Source organism: Corapipo altera, unplaced genomic scaffold (assembly GCF_003945725.1).
Source record: "Corapipo altera isolate COAL_440 unplaced genomic scaffold, ASM394572v1 48b, whole genome shotgun sequence".
Classification (NCBI taxonomy): Eukaryota; Metazoa; Chordata; class Aves; order Passeriformes; family Pipridae; genus Corapipo; species Corapipo altera.
The window spans coordinates 16,274,610-16,295,330 of record NW_020884884.1 but is presented as its reverse complement, the minus strand read 5'-3'; the positions used below and the strand labels follow the sequence as shown (position 1 = coordinate 16,295,330).

The 20,721-nt window shown below is 42.4% G+C and overlaps 1 protein-coding gene across 3 annotated transcripts in view; it reads left to right on the top strand.

Annotated features, from left to right (window-relative positions):
- The window catches only part of CRIM1 (cysteine rich transmembrane BMP regulator 1), a 198,322-nt gene that overhangs the window by 24,728 nt on the left and 152,873 nt on the right, over nucleotides 1-20,721 (top strand). Inside the window, exons 2-3 of one of the 3 annotated variants that reach the window (XM_027641448.1) lie at nucleotides 2,132-2,216; nucleotides 18,464-18,637. Coding sequence is in view for 2 of the 3 variants with exons in the window: in XM_027641444.1 (XP_027497245.1) it covers nucleotides 4,890-5,250; nucleotides 18,464-18,637 (535 nt within the window). In the remaining variant the exon portion in view is untranslated. Of the gene's footprint in view, nucleotides 1-2,131; nucleotides 2,217-4,536; nucleotides 5,251-18,463; nucleotides 18,638-20,721 lie in introns of those variants that run through there. The other 2 variants (XM_027641444.1, XM_027641445.1) reach the window with 2 other exon arrangements.

The window sequence follows — 20,721 nt, the reverse complement described above, 5'->3', positions numbered from 1 at the left end:
AATTTAATACTATTTTCCATTTAAGGGTTTTGAAATATCTTGCAGCTACTAATGTAATAAGCCCATGATATCTCTCTGAAGATAAGAGAAATTATTCTCATGTGATTTAGACTGATTCAGCACTGCTTGTATTAGTGGCAGGTTTCATCTTGATCCTTTTTTTTCTGGTAGTAAGATTGCTCATGTGTATAACCTGTTTACGAAAGAGTTTGTGTCAAGAGACTGCTATAAAGGAGACATAAATGATCTTAACAGACTAAAGAATAAAAAAGAGACATAATGGGCAACAAAGACACAGTGATGCACAAAATAGAAACAAAACATTTCTGTAGAAAAAAAGTACAACTTCGGTATTAAAAACACCAACGTTCCCAAAATTCAGAGATATATAGGGAGTTACCACTGTATATCAGCACAGTGGAAAGAGTCTTTTGAACTAAAAGGAGACATTTTTATGTTTTATTTGGTATTAGGAGAAGAGGGGAGATGATTTTATTTTTGGTAATATAAATGTTACCTTCACCTATGTAATAAATTGTCATTATTGTGAATATCAAACTTACAGGTGATTTATGCTGAACACCTATTTCTCACATGGGGAGATTTACCAGTAGGAAGGGGAGTGAGTACAGGAGTGAGGAATCAGTGAAAGGGGTAGCAATTTTCTTGTAGCATTGTGGTTTTGCAAAAGCTCCACATTCCATGTTGACCAAGAAAGCTTCACTCAATTACTGCTGGAACTTCATCCAGCCTAGATGTGGCTTTGATACAACACTAACATCACAGGAAAACAAGCCCAGGAAATTTCAGCTGTTACAGCCTGTTTATCAGAATGCTTTTCTTCCTCCCACAGTTGTATTCAGCATTATTTACTAACCTGTTTCTAGAGGAAATAAGGAGCTGAATTGCACTTCAGTAACTGAATCCACTTACTCCTAAGCCATTTGGATCAGTAGAACCCTTAATAAATCAAGAAGAAGGTAGGAGCAGGGGTAAGTGAATTTCCCAGGAAGGATCCTTCACTCCTTGCTGGGGAAAGCAGGAATATTCACTTTCCCTGTAGAGTCACCAGATATCAGATTTGCTGATTTCCATGGAGTACCTCATGATCCCTCAGGTTTGGGGCAGGAGAATTCTCTACCTTTCCTGTTAAATCTGTGACACTTTGCAATGAAGTATTTAGATTCCTGGGGCCAGAAAAGGGAAATGCAAGCACAAGCATAACCAGTTTATTACTTTTGCCTAAAGGGCAAGGCATAAGGAGTCAAGAACTCTAATTTTTGGTCCTTGTTCCATAATTATTTCTATATTTTGCTCCCTTACATACAGCTATCATTGGGTAAACAGTGTATGAAGAAGAGTACTAATCCTGTTCATAGCTGAAGCCTCTCTGCCTTGGCAGTGAACTCAAAAGTTTGCTCTCTTTTTCTCAGGGCCCTATGACATTCTTATCTAAGCTGTCCACAGCTTTCCTCTTCATCTGTTTTTGTACTGCTTCTAGCACTTCTTTGTTCATTCCCACACAAGCAAACAGGCACAGTAGGTCCAGTGAATTCTTTGTGCATTGAATATACTGCACATCAGTACAGTACATGACTGGTAGGTCTGGCATGTCTGGGAAATATTGAACTGCCTGAGCATGCAATCCAACATGTCTGGGATTTCCATGCTGGCTATTTTCACAAGTCCTGGAAAAATACCTACATATTTTTCATAGACCAATTCATTTTTCCACATGAGGGGATTAGTACACTGTAATCAGTTCACTTTTCATCTTTTGATAAACTAAACTTATTAAATTCAAGCCTCTGATCACGTATTGTATCATACAGCATCCTCTCTAGCACTAAAATCACTATTGCAATTCCCTTCTGCTCCATCTCGGGTTTGTGAACAGTGTTTTAAAAATACAGCCACAGGAACTGTATGCCTCATTCAAAAAGCAATCTCAGCGATGCTATACATAGAAGGCAAACCCCCTTCATGTGCCTCGTCGGTAAAAGACATGACCAAAAGGCAGTATTTCCCGTTCATAGGAAACAGTATGTTTTTACAAACTGCTCTCATCCAAATCACGGTGGGTTTTTTGGTGGAAACTTCTGGTGAATTAAAAGTACTCTGACCCCTGCAGGTGCTTCGGCAAACTGACACGAGAGGGCTGACGAGGGAAAGAAGAACCTACATTTTTGAAGAAACAACACAAAACTTCTTGCTTGGTGCGCTGCTTGATCTGGAAGTATTGTCCATTTGCTATAACATTCAGAGTTTGAACGCTTGTCTAATGTGACCTTAGGGGTTCTTTGCTGACCTACTGCTTTCCAGAATTCAGCAACACACAATGTTTTTAGTTGTTTTCAAATTATACATTGGGTTTGTTTATACCAAAACACGGAACCTTTAGAGAGATCAGCTTGTCTTTTGCTTTCTGAATCTGTTAAAAATATATCAGAGTATTAGTTCAAATGCTGTTGCCCAGTAGATCGCTGTTTGTCCATTCATTGTTGAGGTATGTCAGCCATATGGCCCTAATCCATGTAATGTATGCTGTATTGATGGTGTTTTATCACAATAATGGAGTTTCACTGAAAAACAGACCAATGTCTTGCAAACTATTGGGGCAAATTAAAACATTGTAGCTCTTGAAAAATAATCTACAATTTAGTTTAAGTTCTAAACAGTTCTATACAGCCTGATATTCCGCTACGATAAAAACATTATTTTTGAAAATAGACTAATATGGCAAATGCTTTCTTTTAGACAAATACGGTAGTGCTTTATTTTTCAACATCGTGTTACATGGCTTCATTATTTCCATTAGCAATGAGACTGTGCTAGTAATAGGGAACCTTTGTTACCAGTAGGTATTTGGGCTGGAGTGAACGACAGTGACTTACAGTGCTTTTAAAAAACACCGAAAAGGTATGCTAGTCCTGACAAAGCTTTACACTACAGTTTCTTCTCTTCCTGGTGGCACCTTGTCCTTTGCCTTGTCAATGGGGAGCTTTGCCCTTCAATAGCAGCTCCTTGGTTGACATGAGAACTGGTTCTTTCTGCCAAAGTGGGACGAGCGCGTGGGACTGGAGAAACTGTAGAAGCCATACTTTTGGCCCCCTCCACAATAACCTGTATTAAGTTGCCAGAACCTCTTTCCCAAATCGTTGGCTCGGGTACGTGCAACCCAAGCCTTTCCATGCTCAGCACCCTGCAGCAGATAATACCCACCTGCGAAGCGAATGGCTTCACCCTCTGAACGGCCACAGCTCCGCGCATTCCTGACCGCGGGATGCGCTGTTCCCAGGGCTGCCTACGCACCTTGGGCAGGGCAGGACACGGAGGCGGCAGGTCCTGCTCTGAGATTATACCGAGGGGCTGCCCTGTGCAGCCAACTACCTCCCGTTTCCCTCCGCCCGGTCGCTGCTGCCCGCGGTTACCGAGCGCAGACACGGCAGCGGCTCGTCCTTCGGTAACACCGTTCCTACTGGTTTCCCTCTGGCCGCCCCTTCGCCCCGGCTCGGGGCAGGCACCTCCAGCCCGCCGCGCTCCTCCGGAACGCCGAGCGCTGCCGCCTGCCGGTCCTCCGGGGCCGCCGCCGCCGGGCCCACCGCGGCAGCGCCCCGCCACCGCACCGCCCGCCCCGGCCCCGGGCCGCCCTCGGCCCGCGCAGCCCCAGCGCTCCGGGCGGCGCAGGGGCAGCGACAGGAGGCTGTAGGCAGGGGACCGGCCGGCAGCCGCGGGTGCCTCTCGCCCGTGTGCCGGCGAAGAGCGCCTGGCGGACCGGGGGCGGCTTTCGGTGCTGCGATCGGCGGGCGAGCCGCGGCACCGCCGCTTGTTTACGAGCGGGCGGAGGGGCGGCCCGGGACAGCGTTCGGGGTGGCAGAGTAACCCCTCCCAGCCCCGCGGACCGGGTCCGCCCCGGCTCCTCCGCACCCGCGGGGCACCTGGGCGCGCCCGCAGCCCGGCTGCGGGGACGGGACGGGGCGGGGCGGGGAGCGCGCGGCTCTGCCCTCCCGTGGCGCCAGGGCTGAGCGGGCACGGAGCCGCTGCCCGTCCCGCATCCCCGCGCCCCTCGAAAAGGCAGGCGGAGGAAGAGGAGGAGGCTCCCGCCGCCGGGCACGGCGGGGCCCCTTTCACGATTCCCCCCAGTGTTGCCCTGCTGTGGCTGCACCCTTCGCGGGGCCCTCTCCCACCACGCCCCCGGTGTTCCCCGGGCCGCCGCCAGCCCGTCCCCGCGGTCTGGCGCCGTCGCCTCACTCCGCTCCGCTCCGCGCCTAGAGCCCCGGGAGGGGGAGGGGAGGGACAGGGGGAGGCGGTGGCAGCGACCGCTGTGGGGCCCAGGCTGCTCCTCGCCTCCGCTGCGCCTCTTCCAGCCCCGGGATCTGGTGCTGGGAGGGGGGGGGCGGGAACGGGAGGGGGCGGGGCCGGCATGGGCAGCAGCCAATGAGAAGGCGCAACCCGGCAGCTGGGGCGGTGCGAAGGCGGTCACCGCCCAATGGGGGAAGGGCAGAGGGCGCACTCGGAGCGGGGCGAGAGTCAGGCAGGAGGCGAGTCGGGACTCGGGCAGCGAGCGGGGCGCAGCAGCCGCCGCCACCGCCGCTTCTGCCGGGGCTCGCTCGCAGCCGCTCGACCGGACGGCGCCGCGGGACCGGGAGCCGGTGGGTGAGGGACGAACGGACTGAGGGACGCCGCTTCCCGGAGGGGGCAGCGGGCGGAGCCGCCGTCCGGAGGAGAAGTTTGGCCGAAGCGGCCGCCTTCGCCGAGAGAGGAAACTTTCCTCGGGGGGCCGGAGGCGGGGGCGGCGGGAAGGAGCCGCGGCGTGCTCGGGTCCGCCGCCCGGTGAGGGGGCTTCCGAGAGGGTCCCCCCCGGCCCAGGCCGGGCTGCGGCGGCTGGGATGTACCTGGCAGCGGTCTCGGCGGGGAGGAGACGCACGGGCGGAGACGTCGGCTGGCACCTGGCGGCGGCGGGGTGGCTGTTCCTGCTGGCTCTGCTGGCCCTGCTGCTGGGCGACTCAGGGACGCGGGCGCTCGTCTGCTTACCCTGCGACGAATCCAAATGCGAAGAACCGAAGAGCTGCCCCGGTAGCATCGTGCTGGGGATTTGCGGCTGTTGTTTCATGTGCGCTCGGCAACGGAACGAGAGCTGCGGGGGAGTCTATGGGCTGCACGGGGCTTGCGACCGGGGCTTGCGCTGTGTCATCCGGCCGCCGCTCAACGGAGACTCCATCACCGAGTACGAAGTGGGCGTCTGCGAAGGTGAGAGACGGCGGGACATCATCCATCCATCTCTCCATCCCCTGGGGTGGGGGGTACCCGCTAGGCGGCGGGAAGGGAAGGAGGGCGCACCGGCGCCTGAGAGATCTTAGACGCCGGTGCGCCTTCCTTTCCTTCCCGCCGCCCGCCTGTCCCATCTGCGAGTGTGTCTTTTTAACCTTCCCTGTCTAAAAATAGACCCCAAAAACCCTACTTACAAGTTTTACACTCAATTTTCGTAAAGACTGTATCATTTCTCTATTTCCATAGCGCCTTGCTGGTTTGCTTAATAGCTTATACCAGCTGATGCCCAACTAAAATTCTTTGATAAAGGACTCGGGAAGGGTTTGGCAGATGGAGATCGGCGGAGGTCAGTCGTGCACACATGATGCCTGTTCCGGATTCCCTCCTCTGTAAGGAAACAACAAAGGCTGATCATCTGTTATAAAGTTTTCCTTCCTGTTCCTGTCACTTAATATCTCCCCGTCCGTCCTGCTTGATATTTGGTAAGGGGTGTCTTTTTCCCTGCTGGACCATCAAGGGGGTGGGAGAAATACCCATGGCAAAACTCCTCTCAAAGTCACTTCATCTTCCTGCCGGCTACTTGGCGAGGTGATGAATTGGTATGAAATGCAAAAGGAGTTCACCCCCACTTCAAATTTTGTATCTATCAGAGTCCCTAAGACTTATTTTTTATGTTATAATTTAACAAAGGCCAGAGGCAAATTTTTAGTCTCTTTCTCTTGTACCTCAAGTTCTCTTTTCCCCCCAAGTTGAGGAAAAACATGGCGCTCTAGAGAGATTACAAATAACCAGTAGTTTGGGATATGTATAAATGTATATGTGACTCGGAGCGGGAGCTTCGACAGTTCTGGAAAAGGAGAGGGAGGCAGTCTCCTCTCGGCGGGTAGAGGGCAGTAGAAAGTCCAGAGAGCTGGTGAGGCAGCATCTCTCCAAAAAACTTGCATTTAAAATGATGCACTATTTTGAGAAAGCTAAACTCGGTCATTTTTAGTGGGCAGCTGACCTTTGTCCTGGCTCTCATTATTAGTTTAAAACTCCATTTGCCTGCATAACCAATGAATTGCAAGCCACAGCAGAGCAGTGCAATATGTCTCACCTGTGCTACAACCAATGCCATCAGCTGATGCTTTGGTAGGACAAGTTCCAGGATTAAAAGCTGTGTTCTTAAACAATTAAAAATGGCCCTAAAGTCTTTTGAAGACCTTGGTTGAGACTACGTTGGTGAATATGTACATTGTTGTGGTCTCTCTTATTTTTAACGTGTATTGGAAAAGTTTTCATAAACAGAAAAGTACAACCAAAGGTACTTTAAAACCTATCTGGTTTTGGAGGAGTTTCTTTTGTCGTGTGTTTTCAAGTAAAAGCTTGGCTAAAACAGCTTCCCCCATTCCCCATGGTTAAAAGATCTAAAAGTCTGCAGTCATTAAATGCCTTAATGTTCTGACTCCCTTACTGTATCACAGTACGGACAACTCTGGCAGTTTATGAGTATTTCATTCCTTTGAAGTGATGCAATCTGTACGTTGCTGTAGTTCAACTCATAACACGTCCCATTTACTGTAGAAAATAGTATGAAGCAGTTGTTGGCAAGATTGCATTTCAATTAGTGTTGTGGTTATGAACTAGATCCAGCTGTCCCTATAGGAACAGTCAAGGAGATAAGTTATCTATTTAATTTTCATTCTCATAAATGAAAAGCAAATGAGCTGAACTGTCAGCCTAATAAATAGTCCTGGAATACCTATTACTGGTATGAAACTGCCTCATTTTAAGGAACAGAAGCAACGTGCTGTTCTTTGTGGTGCTTGTTGTGCACGCGGTGGCAGCAAGGATAAAAGGGGACTTACTGTACTGCCTCTGATCGCAAAAATGAGGTTGAATAGCTCTGGTTTTTTGATTGGGATGACCTAAACAGTTGTGCAGTTTACAGGCACATGTGCAACAGGCTAGGGTGGTGATGCCTGATCTGTGAGCCGTGCCGTTATCTGTTAACGGAATAAAGCCTGCTTTTTTTAATTATCTTGTCCACTGGGAGTGCAAACCCTTTCCTACTCCAGTTCGGGGAGGAGGAAATGGAAGTGTCTTGCAGAACTGCGTGAGTAGAAATCGGTGGTTTTGCTCTCCTTCCTGTCTTTAGCCTTTTCTTTCATTGCAGTTTTTTACACTGAAATGACCCCTACTGGCTACAGTTATAAGCATGTTTTTTGTATCAGTTTTGGAGCTTCATTGGTGTCTTATTTCAGAATATCAACACATACTAGGCTACAGAAAACTCTAAGAGCTGAAGTAGCAACAGGTAGAAATACTTGTTTGATAACTTAGTTATAGTATTTCATGCAATTGACATGAGTTAGTTTATAACACCTGATGGAGGAGTCTCTGTTACTGGAGGCATCTGTTACTGGTAGCTTCTCTTTCTGAAATTACAAATGGACTGTTCTTTGTTAAAGCACTGTTTATTAGTGAAAGCTGTTGCTGGTTCTGAGTTTGCTTTTTGTTTTTTCTTTATCCTTCTAAAACCTGAAGGAAATTCTCATTCATGTCACCACCTTAACTATTCACATCTCTATGCAGTTCTAAGGCTCAGTTTGTGTCATCCCAAAGTAGGTAAATACCCTTCCTGAATGCACTTATACCCTGAGTAAACAATTGAGGTCAGCTTCCCCTGGTGGCTACTTCTGAAGGGCATTCTTGAGAGAGTTTGCACAGCTCCAGCATTTGTTGGCTTTATAGGGATGCTGCTGGATTGGTTCGATGAGGTGTGATGAGAGCCTACAGCCCCTTATGAAGAGTCTGAGCATTGAGAAATTTTGAATGCAAAGCAGGAACTGCCCCTTGCTCTGCCTTTGAAGGTAGTCCTGGAGCCACTACTGAATTAGACTGAAGTTCTCCAGAAACACCTTAGCCTTGACTTCTGCTGCAGTGCAGCTGAGCAGGGCTCTGGCTTCCTGGGGGATCAGAGAGCCTTGGAAAAGTTCTGCTAAAGAAGTTTGGTTACTCTGTGAAGGCATTTCTTGTGATAACACTCTTCTTGTTTCATTTACCATGCTTCTCTGGTGCTATTAGATGAAGGGACCTAGGTTGCTATGCTGAACTCTTCAAAGACATGACAATAGCATATAATATAACACTGAAAATGAGCTGAAATTATTTTTAACTTAGTAATAGAAACATGTTTTTGCAATATATTTGAAATGCTTAGTTAACAAAACTCCTAGTCTCACTGTGTTTTTACGTTTCTTTTATGATATACTTGCATATAAATTAGCCTCTGGATACATATTAAAAGAAGGTATTTCTGTGCCAGTAACTTACCAATAATATCTAGTACTTTGTTTGGTTTTGGTTTATTGTTTTGTTTTTAGTGGGGTTTGGGTGTGTCTGTTTATTTGGGGGAATGGGGGATACAGCTATTGCTGTATTCTTTTGCTTACTGTAGGTAGTTTAAGGCTTGCCTTGAATACTTGAGGCTTCTCTGCCTAGTGCATAGCTTCTGTGCTGGGGCTCCCTTGGGACCAGGAGAAAGCTGCTGTAGCAGATTTTAGGCAAGTATTGGGAAAGTATGTGAGTTAATCTCCTAGTACAATGGCAGAAGCTTGCCTTCCTGTGGCTAATCCTAGTCTCATCTACTGAACTGCATCTTTTTGGGAGCTTGGAGCATTACAGTCTGTCTGTCACTCCTTGTTGCTGCAAGCTGGGAGAGCTTGGATGTGTCCATTGTCCATTTCCTCACCTTTAAACCTGCTATGGAGTAGTTTTCCTCTCTTAGAAATATGTAAGGGCACAATATATTGTATGTAACCAAAGCACAGTGAAACTGGAGCTTGTGAGAAGAAAGGAAATTTTGAAAACTCAGCTTTTTTCAAAATTGGGAAGAGGAAACCTAAGCTTGTTTTTGTTTTGCTTTGTTCAGGCATTGGTTTACATGTATGCTAATGGAGTTCTTTCCTGCTTTTCTGAAGTAAGAATAACTTGGTTACAGACTTGATAGTATTTTTATCACAAGTAGTGCTGATACTTGTAACTTCTGTAACTAGTACCTTGGGAGAATTTTGTTTTCAGTTGTTTTCAGTACTGTGCTCTCTATCTAATGGATCAATGGACCCAAAGCCCTCAACTTGATGCTTTATCTCCAGACAGTCTTCTATGCAACATGATTGCCTTCTTGCCTTTGATGCAGTCCACACCTTTAAACATTAGGCAGCATTTTGCTTTCAGTACAAGTTACTGAAATTCAAGTAATTGAGAAGTCACATGTCGGTAACCCAGTTGTTTATATCTGTTTGGACTGGAATAGCATTGCCCGGGTTTCTTATCTTTTTGTTAGGTTGGGGTTTTTTTCTCACTTTGTTATGTAGTGAGTGGCTGGGGAAATATCCAAGTGGTTCTGATGTCCATGTGTGCACAGAGAACTTTCCCCAGTAAATCAAGTGTTAGAACTGATGATGTAGTTGGGGACTTCATCAGTATTAAGTGGTGCACCAAATGGTTGTTGGCATGAAGGCAGTCAAAATACTTTGTTCAAAGGCTGTCAGCAATCCAGACTATCAGGGAAACAAATGGAAAAATTATTCATGTTTTCAAAAAAGAAAATCATCAGAAAAATTATTTAACTTGTGAAACTGGAATGAGAAGTAGTTCTCTGGTGAATGTTCAACTTCTGATATGCTACTCTTGATCAAATTTCATAGTCCCCTTCCCTTACTCCCCCCCACCAGAAAACACTTGCTAGGAGCATGCTGTCTTCTCTACACACAGACTGGATAGTTTATAAGATATTTCTACTCTGTATTCTGTCAATGTGGAAATCTCAACATCAGTAAGAACACGTAATTTTGAGTGTGGCATGGAATTTGAATTGGATCAGGTGCTTATTTGACTTGGAAATGGCTTCCTCTCTGTTTGTGGGCATCATATTTTGATTTTAGAAATCACTTTGTTCTAGTATTTGAACAAAAATTAGATGGAAGACTCTAATAGATATGAGGAGGGATGTTGATGCAATAATTGTTGGGCTTTGGCTGCTGTGGATCAGCACAGTTAGTTCAAAGCTAGAAATCTCACCATGGATAGGCTGGATTACTAAATGTTTTAACTTCTGTAAGATGAATATTCTCTTTTAATTTTTTTTTTTTTAAATCTTTCATAAGCATCCTCTGCTTATGTGAATTTTTCCACGTAGAAAGTGATTATTTCATCAAACTCCCCAAAATCATGCTGCTTATAAAGATTTTTTTTTTTTTAAGCTACCTTTAAATTCCCCCTAGGCATGTTTGCTAGCTTAAGTACTCTCTAGCTGATTCAAGGATTCTTGCATAATTTAACTTCTTGCCTAGTACTTAGTCAAGCAAAATGTCATTTTACTGACAGGCATATTATGCAATAATTAATCCATTAATATGGTTCAAAAATGCTTTCCTCTTCCCTTCCTTCCTTTGTGCCCCTCTCAAGCATTCTTCATCTCAATAAGTAAAGTTTATAGTATCTTGCAGATAGAACCAAATGTTTCTCTGTTTTAATGGATTAAATACTTTGTAGAGGTGACCTATTAAATGTCTCTTGTGACTTATAAACTGCTTTCATTTGAGAATGCATTTAATCCACAGGGAATGTAAACTTGGAAATGGTGAACTCAGGGTTTTGACTGAGACTTTGAGTGACACCAGTTGTGTAGCCTTACAGTACTGGAATTTGGAAAATGACTGACTGACACTGGCGTAGAAAGCTTATGTATGTGGACAAACTTACCAACATAAACTAAGATTGGAAGATAGCTTTGGATAAAAGATATCTAGATTAAATTCCGCATAAGCATAGGGATTAAAAGATGGTCCCTGAGGGAGCTCTTGTCTGAACAAACTAGTTTGGCCTCGTCAGGGGAAAGTAAATCCCCAATAATGTTTTGAGATGAATGGAAACAGTTCACACCTTTACCAGGGGCGGTATTCAGTCCCTAGCAGCTTTCACTGGGTGTATTGGACACTTAACTTCAGAATCTGCAAATCACTAACACGTTGTGGGTCATGAGCATACAGGTCTTTAATAGGAAAACAAACGGGAACACAGGGTTGTGAACAGAAGGAAAAGCACTGGCTCACAGGCATGCAGCAATTCCCGTGTTCTTAATCATTTCCTAAGCTTTAAGCCTTATACAGCCAGCTACTGTGATACTGTTAGGCTTCAATTGGTGGTTGGGTTTTTTTGTTGTTGTTTTTCTGTTTGTTTATTTGAAGGGGCTTTTTTGGTATTAGTGAAAAAAAACTAGCAAGTGTGATGTTTCTAAATCCAAGAGAGCCCATTCTGTTGGGTCACTTATCCTTGAAATGAATTAAACTTCAGTGTTTTGCTACAGGCTGTGTGATACTCTCTTCAGGATTTTTTTCAGAAAGGGTGGATGTAAGCGTGTTGGAGGTATTTTTTTCCCCTCACTGATGGGCTGTTGATAAAAGTATGGGGTCATACTGATAATGGTGTTACACGTGGTAATGTAAAATGTGCTGCTTTCATAACAGAAACACCAAACTTTACGTCTATCTCTAACTTAGGTTTTAGAAAAAGAAAAAAGCCTTGAGGCTAGTTCTAAATCCAGGGTAGAGTTTCTCCTGTAGTCTCCTGTAGCTAAGAAGTTGGGTGCGATTCCTCTGAAGTGTCTTGCAATTATTGTGTTCAGTGATGCTGCATTAATGACTGGAGGTAAAAGTGGCAAAATATTTAGGATATTGTGTTTCTTCTAATAGTGTGGACTGTTCTTGGTGTAGTTTGCTCAATTCATAGCCTTGTTCCAGATTTTGTCTTTGGAAAAACTTTTCCTACTCCTGTCAGCTTTGCCTCTGCCTAGCAGCTGCAGCAAGCAGCCAACCAGCTACTTGTTTGCAGTGAAGCTGATGCGTGCTGCTGTACATGCAGGCTTCTGAAGTGTGTGGGTGAAGAGTGCAACTTAAAAAATTGGAATTTTAACCTCCTTTGGAAAATGGTTATGAAGGTTCGGCCCTCTTCTGAGGCCTTAGCAATTATTTTTATAAAGAGTTTTCTAGAGCTAGAGGAAAAATCTGCTACAACAGCTGAAATGTTGCTGTCCGTGCTCATTCTAATCAGGGCAGTACTGGCAGAGGCTCTCTCTGATCAATTAAACCCTGTAGTGTTTTCAGTCAGGGTTTCATATTTGCAAAGAAAATATGGTTCTAGTCATAGGTTTAAAATAATTTATTTGTCTTTTTTCAGGTGTGTAAAAGCATAGGGGTCAGACTTCAGAACCAATGATTTATCATTTAAGACCATCTTTGGGGAAGGAAGGCTATTGGAAGCACCATTCAGTTTTATTGTAAGAAGCCCTAATAGTGAAAGTCCTAAAAAAACAAAAGCCAAACTAAACACACCTTTCCTCCCCCAGCCATCCTCTCCCCACCTCCTCTCCCCCCCCCAAAAATAAAAAAAGAGAGGCATGTCATGGTACTTAGAGAACTAAAATATTCCAGATAGTGTGGGGAAGGGAAAACTTTTAAACCTGAAATAGTTGTCCACATCACATGCTTCACTTAACATTTCCATTTATCTCCTTGCCTCCCTCAAGGCTTCTGTGGAGTTTCTGATAATTGAGTGGAAAGCTGGTCTGTTTAAATACTTTCTGCATTCCTTAATATGAAATAACTGTCTTGAGACACATGCAGAGCTGCTGCAGTGAAAATCTTTCTCACTACACTGCGGATTTGATCACCTGAGATACATGCTCTATTTTGGATAAGCTAAAGCAGGCAGTCAGATTTTAGACAAGCCTTACATATATGTGTGTTCCTGAGGTATCTAAATGTTATGGTACAGTTTTGCTTTCTAGCTTTGACTAGAAATTTTCTCAGGTAGCTGCAAAACCCTTTTGTACTGCTGTACATTCCACATAAAGACTGGGTCTTGGAAAGTAGACCCTTCCAAAAGGTGGAAAAAATGCTTTCTCACAAAATTCTCAGCTGTGTGTCTTGCCATAGAAGTTTCTACCAGCTGTAGTCCTTGGTTCCTGACTTCATAGAAGGAATAAGTTGTGAGAGGGGAAAGGCTTGAAGCCAGTATATGAGCTCAAACTCACTTCAAGGCTAGTCTTCCCTTCTGCTGCTTTTCAAGGTCTGGGGCTGGGTTTCAAGCATTCTTTAGTGGTGATTAGTCATTTCTATTGTTCAGCTCCTCCAAAACATGCATTTCCTTTCCATCGTTCTTTTTTCCTGTTCAAAGAGAAGCCAAAGCCCACTGGCAAGAAGTATTTCCTTTTTTTATTTTAGCAAGTCTCTAGGATCCTTTCAGAGTCTCATACCATCTTAATGAATACCACTGATTTGAAAATGCTGTTGTGTAAACCAGTGTGCTGGAGTGCTGAGGCTCAGACCTTGGGTCTGGTTTGATGGAGGAGCTTCTGAAAGGTTCTTCCCCCACCAGTTTCCAGAGGGCAGTACCAGTGTCAGTAAGGATTGCTTCTCTTTCACTGTGAAACCCTTCTTTCTCCTCCTTCAAATGCAGGATCTAAAAGGATGCAAGAGTCTGTAAGATGTGACTTGGACTGTTTCACTTTCAGACCAGCAATGTCTCTTTGCTCTTTCAGCATCCTGAGACCTACCTGTCATGCTAGGAAATAGCTGAGTAACATGCTGCAGTTAAATGTAAATTATGGGAGTTCACTCAATTCACTGAAGTACTTGTCAACAGTGATATTTTAGTGACCGCTTCAGTGTGTTGTTTGCTGGTTTGAGGTGATGCATTATCTTTTATGAACAGTGAAGGAGAACAGTATAGCATTTTCCAAACAATAGTTGATATTCCTTAAATGCCCAGAAAGAAAGAGAAAGGTTGGGACAGGATACAAAAGAGAAGTTTCTTTGCTGGGCAGAAGGAATTGAGAACTTGAAAGAAGGGAAAGCAAAAGTTTAAGCAATGGAGAAGGAGTCTCTGAAAAGATCTCTTCTTGTGCTTTTAGCTTGCGCCTATTTTGAGATGATCCTTTGCATATGGAGACAGTAAATGTAACTATAGTGGGGTACTGTGTGCCTTAAAAATAAGGCTTAAAGTTAGTTTCTCAGTTACACGCTCTTTTGAAAGCACAAGGAGCTCTTCCAGTGAAGAAGATACATGCTTCAATCTTGAGCATCATACCTTGCATAGTGCTGTGTTGTGAATGCTGGTATGTAAGATTTAGTATGAAAGAAGTGATGGAATGCTGCTTGCCAGGAGATATATTTCTCTGACTGTTTCCTAGACTGGACTTGTTTAAGGACCTCTTGTTCAACTTGTTAATGCCTTAATCCTCTTCCCTACTTTTAGATGCGTGCTATGACAGGACTTGGGAGTTGAGCAACCCAGAGCAGTATGTGAATTTTTAGCAAGCTAAAATGTTTGCTTTGCAGAAAGCAAGTGATTATATGAATGATAGAAGAAAATGAAAAAAAGTTTGGAATCAATGAGAAATCTCTCCTCCCATGGCTTTCTTATGGTATGAAAGCACACTTAGAAGTTAAAAAGGTATTATGTCCAGGACTTAACTTTGATCTGAGTAAATGTAGAACTGCGTTATTATCTGAAAAGGCAACTTGCCTGATTAAGTTGGAAGGAGTGGGGATCTGCATGTAGATAGAAATTATTTGAAAGAGAAATTACTTTGAAGCTGTAGTTACCAGCCTACTAGGAGCATTTGAACTGCTTTAAGGCGTGTGTGCAAAAGGTGACTCTCTGTATAACAAGAGTCCATTGACAACTCAGGGCTGCTAAAAAATATGGTACTTCCCTTTTTTGTCCCTACCTGATCATGCTGGCACAATGAAGTGGTGAAAATCACAGCTAAACAAAGATCAGTTTGGATGAAAACTAGCAGTATACTTGGGCTTCTTTTCAGCTGGATTGCTTCTAAACACTCAAGAATGTTAAACACCTACTTGATTTTTGTATTTTTGGGTGTATTAGAAGTCAACTAGGAGATAAGATGTGCATACCAAGGCTTAACAGACTCAGATTCTTATATGTGGGTTTTGTCAACCCTGCCTGCAGAAAAGTAAAGCTTTGACAATTTATCATATCTCAGTTTATTCCTTCATATAATTCAGATTTCTGAGATGTAGGCACGAAAGACCAGTATCCTGAAAAGGAAGCTGTAGAGAAGGTGAAGCAGAGCATGCAGGAAAATGTTTGTGCTATAGCTTGGAATAGTTCATGAACTGTCCCAGGTCCCAAATTACTGGTGTATAAAAGTTTGTTTTTTGGAATAGTCCACAGGACATGATGACTTTTGGGAATAATAGAGGCTAGGTTATATATTTTGTTCAAAACATGATTCCATTGTCAGTTCAAGTATTGCTGACCTCTAAAGGAGCAAGCTTGCTCTACTGGACTACCATTTATCTGCATCAAGGACAGCACTAGATGCCTTTGCATCAAGTAACCAAAGCTTTGAATTGAAGTGAGACAATTGAGCTACATCCCTCATGTGAATGCTTTCATCTGGTTGTACTTCCCATTCCAAGGAATTTTGTTCTGCCTATATTGATGTGATGTCTGAAGATTTCTCTAAGTGGTAAACAATTATTCATTTAATAGGACCTTGAAATTCTGTTAATAGAAGGAGAAAATCAACTAGGAAAAAAAGTCTTAAGTCTACGTGAAAAATCCTTCTAGACTTTGCATTGATTTACTAAACTAAAATAAGCTCCTGTTATATGTTTGCTCCTTCATTGATGGAAATCTTGTTTCTAAATGAACTTGTGTGAAAAGCCGGCTGGTAGAAGATGTGCAGGCTAAAACTGGATTTGCATTCTTCTTGTCTGAATGTAACTTTTGTATTCACACCAAGTAATGAAAAATACCTTGTTTCAAGATTCAGAAGATGTTAGAAATATAGTCTGTTTCAGAAACAGGGAGCAACCCAAAGCATTTTGTTAGACTGATCTGGATGAAGCTGTGGTGCCTGAGGTTACAGACTTTGAAACAGTGAGTCTTGGACTGTAGATGTAGCTTTTGTTCTTGTCGTTACGTGGATTACTGCTGTGATTTCTAAAATACAGTTTGTCCAGGCTGTATTCCGGCTTCTCAAAAACAGGATGTATTATTGTTCTCCAAATTCTCAGGACTTTTTTTTTTTCCTCTGCCTGCATGGCCTCCTCATGATGAAAGTGTCCTAAGCATTACTAAAGGGGCATCTTCTTTTGAAAGAATTTTAATAGTTTCTCTTCAGGAACTTCTGCACTTCCTTTGACTTTCATTGATACAGTTGCAGTATGGGATGATAGGTTAACATTAGCTAAAAAAAAGAAATTACTTCCTGGGGTTAATGATTACTCTTCCTTTGCTATTTTTATGGAGAAGAAGAGCCATGAAGTTCCCATGAAGATTCCCATCTTCACGTTTATAATTGACTTTGTTGTTTGTCAGTTCTTTATTTGAGCAGGATACTTTGCCAGCTCACAATAGAAAGCACACGGTTGTACAGGGAGAAATATACCTGTGAGAATCTTCTGTGACGCTTCCTGTAGATCATGTACAGTACTGAACTGGTAAACAACTCTTTCCAGGTGTTGTTTTTTTATTTTCCCAAAACGGGAAAAAACGCAAGTTAGCAGATATTCTTCATGTTTGAATGAACAGTACTTACATGCCAACCTCAGCATATGTGTGTATATACTGTTATTTACTATAGATTTTCAGACTATGGTTAAGCATGAGACTACTGAATGACAAACAGTTTGTATTCGGCTGTGGCCTCTCATACCAGAGGACAGCTTTTGATAACCCCAACAACAACAAAAAAACCTACCCTTCATAACTGGAAGATGGTTTAACTTTTTCAAAATGTATCTTGGCAGGATCTGTATTGGAAACTTGCTTGTTGCTAGTATATAAAATTGGGGTAAACTATTTAGAACACGCAATGCAAGTGCTGCTGTTGAATATAAGGATGTAAAGATTGAAAATATCTATTTGTTCCTTCCTCATTACTGGAAGTCAGTGGATTTTGTGTGGCTGTTTTGTAATACTTGTTTTATAGACAGACAAGCTTGGAAAATTATCTGGTGCTCTGTAGCAAAGAATACCTAATACCTAGTTTAGTTTTTTCAATCTTGCATAAAAAGCATGTAATAGAACAAGAGGGAATGGCTTTAAAATGAGAGTAGGTTTAGATTAGATATTAAGAAGAAATTATTTATTGTGAGGGAGGTGAGGCACTAGAACAGATTGTCCAGAAAAGTTGTGGATGCCCCATCCCTGGAAGTGTTCAAGGTCAGTTGGAAGGGGCTTTGAGCCTAGGTCTAGTGGGAGGTGTCCCTGCCCATGGCAGGGGCAGTGGAGCTAGGTGATCTTTAAGGTTGCTTACAATCCAGGCTGTTTTATGATTCTGTCTTGCTTGAAGTTCTGAGTTGGTGGGATGCTGCTGTTATGTGAACTGGACCGAAGAAAAGTGAGATTTTGTAGAATTGGTAATCTTACTGAAATTCTGGATTGATTGGATTTATATCTCCTTCTGGAGTCTCCTAAAAGGAAAATGGGCATTTTTGTAGTGGGAAAACCAGTTACACATATTTGATGGGACTGATTCAAAAGGTGCAGTTATTTGAGCAGAGGGACTCATTCTGGCCCAACTATCCCCAGCCTCTTGACAGCAAGGAGTGCAGTGTGCTTGATCAATTCTCCTAGAATATGTATGATAATCCAGGACTACTGGAAAACTCACTTTTGGTCATATAATGGAATCAGAGGTCTGGCATCTTGCAGCATTTTTGTAATAAAAAGTTATCTCCGTGGAGTGAATTCTATATGATGCATTTTTTAATCCTCTTTTAAAATGCTCTCTTTCTGACTCAATTTTGACTTCTACAACAGCTGCATATTCTGTCCAATGTTCTCACTTCCATTATAAATATAACTTCAACTGCCTGCAAAAGTTATTTCTGTTAGAATAGCACTCATTTGTACTACAACTCTGCATTTCTCTGAGATGACATAGTTTTTTGTACAGATGGAAGGTAAACAATGCCAATTGCTGTAGCAAGATGGGCAATAGAATAGCTGTGAAACATGGTATTTGGCAAATCCCACTGCTCATATTAATCCATGATTTTTTTAATCTGTTATGTTGAACTTGATGTGAATTGCACCCAACTCCAAAGCAGCTGAATTTATATACTGCAGCTGAAATCTAATAGTGAGCAAGTTTGTTTGTTTATTTTAGATGAAAACTGGGATGACGATCAGCTTCTTGGATTTGAACCATGCAATGAAAACCTTATAACAGGTTGTAACATAATCAACGGGAAATGCGAATGTGACACCATTCGGACCTGTAATAATCCATTTGAATTTCCAAGCCGGGATACCTGTCTGTCGGCCTTAAAAAGGATTGAAGGTAAGCACTCGTCTTCAGTAATTCAGAATTAGTAATTTTTTCTGTGCAGTTGATGAAAAACTAGAATGTAGTTTAATATGTTTTAGGATGACTTGTTTAGTTTCAGATACACATGGTCTTGTACTTTTCAGAAAAGGGGTGTATGTTGTAGAGGAAGATAGTACCTCGGTAAGCTTGGCATTCCAAATGCTTTAAGTTTAAGAATGGAAGAAACTAATAGTTGGTGATTTGTGTGCTATGATGTTTGCAGATTTTAAGACTAAATGGTTCTGTTTGTAGTTTGTGGTAGCTACCTTTGCATATTGCTAACTGTAAAGCAGTGTGAAATACTCACTTCAGATGTATTGATATGACTGAACCATGAATAAATGCAGTGAATTTTAGTAGTAAAGGCCTAGAAAAAGTAGTAGTCATTGATTATACTTGTATCTTTTATTGTATGAATGCATGAATTGCTATTTTCTTTAAGTTTACATAATGTAACATTAACTTAATGCTCATATTTTACAGTTTATATGTTCCTTTGATTAGATTTACATTAGACCTGATATGTTTTATGTTTATGCTTCTGCATACATCCATGTTTGTTTTGTTTTTTCTTTTTGTTGCTTATGGCTGAATAGGAAATGAGTTGGCTGGAATTAAATTTTTGTGGTGTATTTCTAGGATTGTTTTGAGCAGTTATCAAAAGTGATCTTGGACCCTTTCTGTGATGCTGTAATGGACATGCGTTATTAGTCTACTTTAAACTTTAATGCTTAAAGTCATATTGCAGAAGTGATATATTTATACGGTTACTGGCTATATTTAAGGTTACTATCTTTGAGTTAAGGAAATGTAATATGGTGTCATCTGTTATATTTCTTTTGTGATAAGAAAATTGGTTTTGAGCTACAGACTTTAAACAAGGAGATATTGTGAGAAACTACTGAAACATGATCATTGGTCAAGATGTTGCTCACTAAAGGCATACAAGTGCTTTGTCTGGGCTTTTTGTGGTTTCTTTTTTAGCTCTAGGAAGAGCAGAGGCCGAACCTTTTGTCTTTTGTTGCTGTAGTCGTGGGCAGTAGCATGGGTTCCTAAGTAATCTTACTCACCAGTTCTTTTTTAACTTGTGAATGTGTGGCTAAGTCTGTAGTAGTTCAGCAGGACTCCATTGGAATGACAATTCATCATGTGTTTAACTCGCTATGAAAATCTGCTGTGGGTTACTTTTCTGTACTTTGCAGCCTCAGAAGAAATGGACGTAATTTGTGCAATGGCATAGCTAAAGCAGGTTGATTCTTTGTGCCACTTGCAATCTCTTGTTTCAGCTAAATTTCCATTCTAAAAAGAACAGCATTTCATACTTAGCCTGTGGTAACAATATTCTACCTGTGAACTGTTTGGTATAAGAGCAATGGTTCAGTTATTTTTTTCAGAGGTGTAATTTTTTAACTTTTTTAAAATTTGTTTTCGTGGTTTTATTTCCCTGGTGAGTGGGAAGGGTTTTATTCCAAAGCCTCAGACTATAGGGCACCAGTAGAAGTATTGACCTGTTGACTTTTTAATCTTTCACAATTTGGAAGGATGCAAGTGTTGAAACAACAATGATATCCTTAAATACCAGAAATCTGGCAGTTACAACTTCAGTGTTATAACAGTCCAGCTTTTACTCATAAGAGTGTGGATTTGCATTTTCATCTTTAGATTACCAAACAGTACCACTGAGGGATGTCGAAAGTTAAATCCCTTTCTATTTCCTGTAGATGGGCAGAAGTCATAATGTAACTTTGATTTCTGCATTTGACAGATGTAGTCTGTCAAATCTGCCTGCTGAGTCTTACACTGTAAGTGCTTACTCCCTCTTTCTCCAACTAGGATTGGTAATTGAATGCTGACTGCTAATAGACATTGTTTCTTTAAATGCATTAGTTCTTGTTTTGATAATTAAAACCAAAGTAATGCTTCATCCTGTACCTAGGCTAACGGAAAAGAAGAATAACTTTTTTCCACTAGTGCTTGCCACGTCCCTGTTTGCTAAGCAAGCCAAGTCTCTTAGGTAAAATGGAATAGACACTTTTGTGTGTCTGAGCCAGTATTTG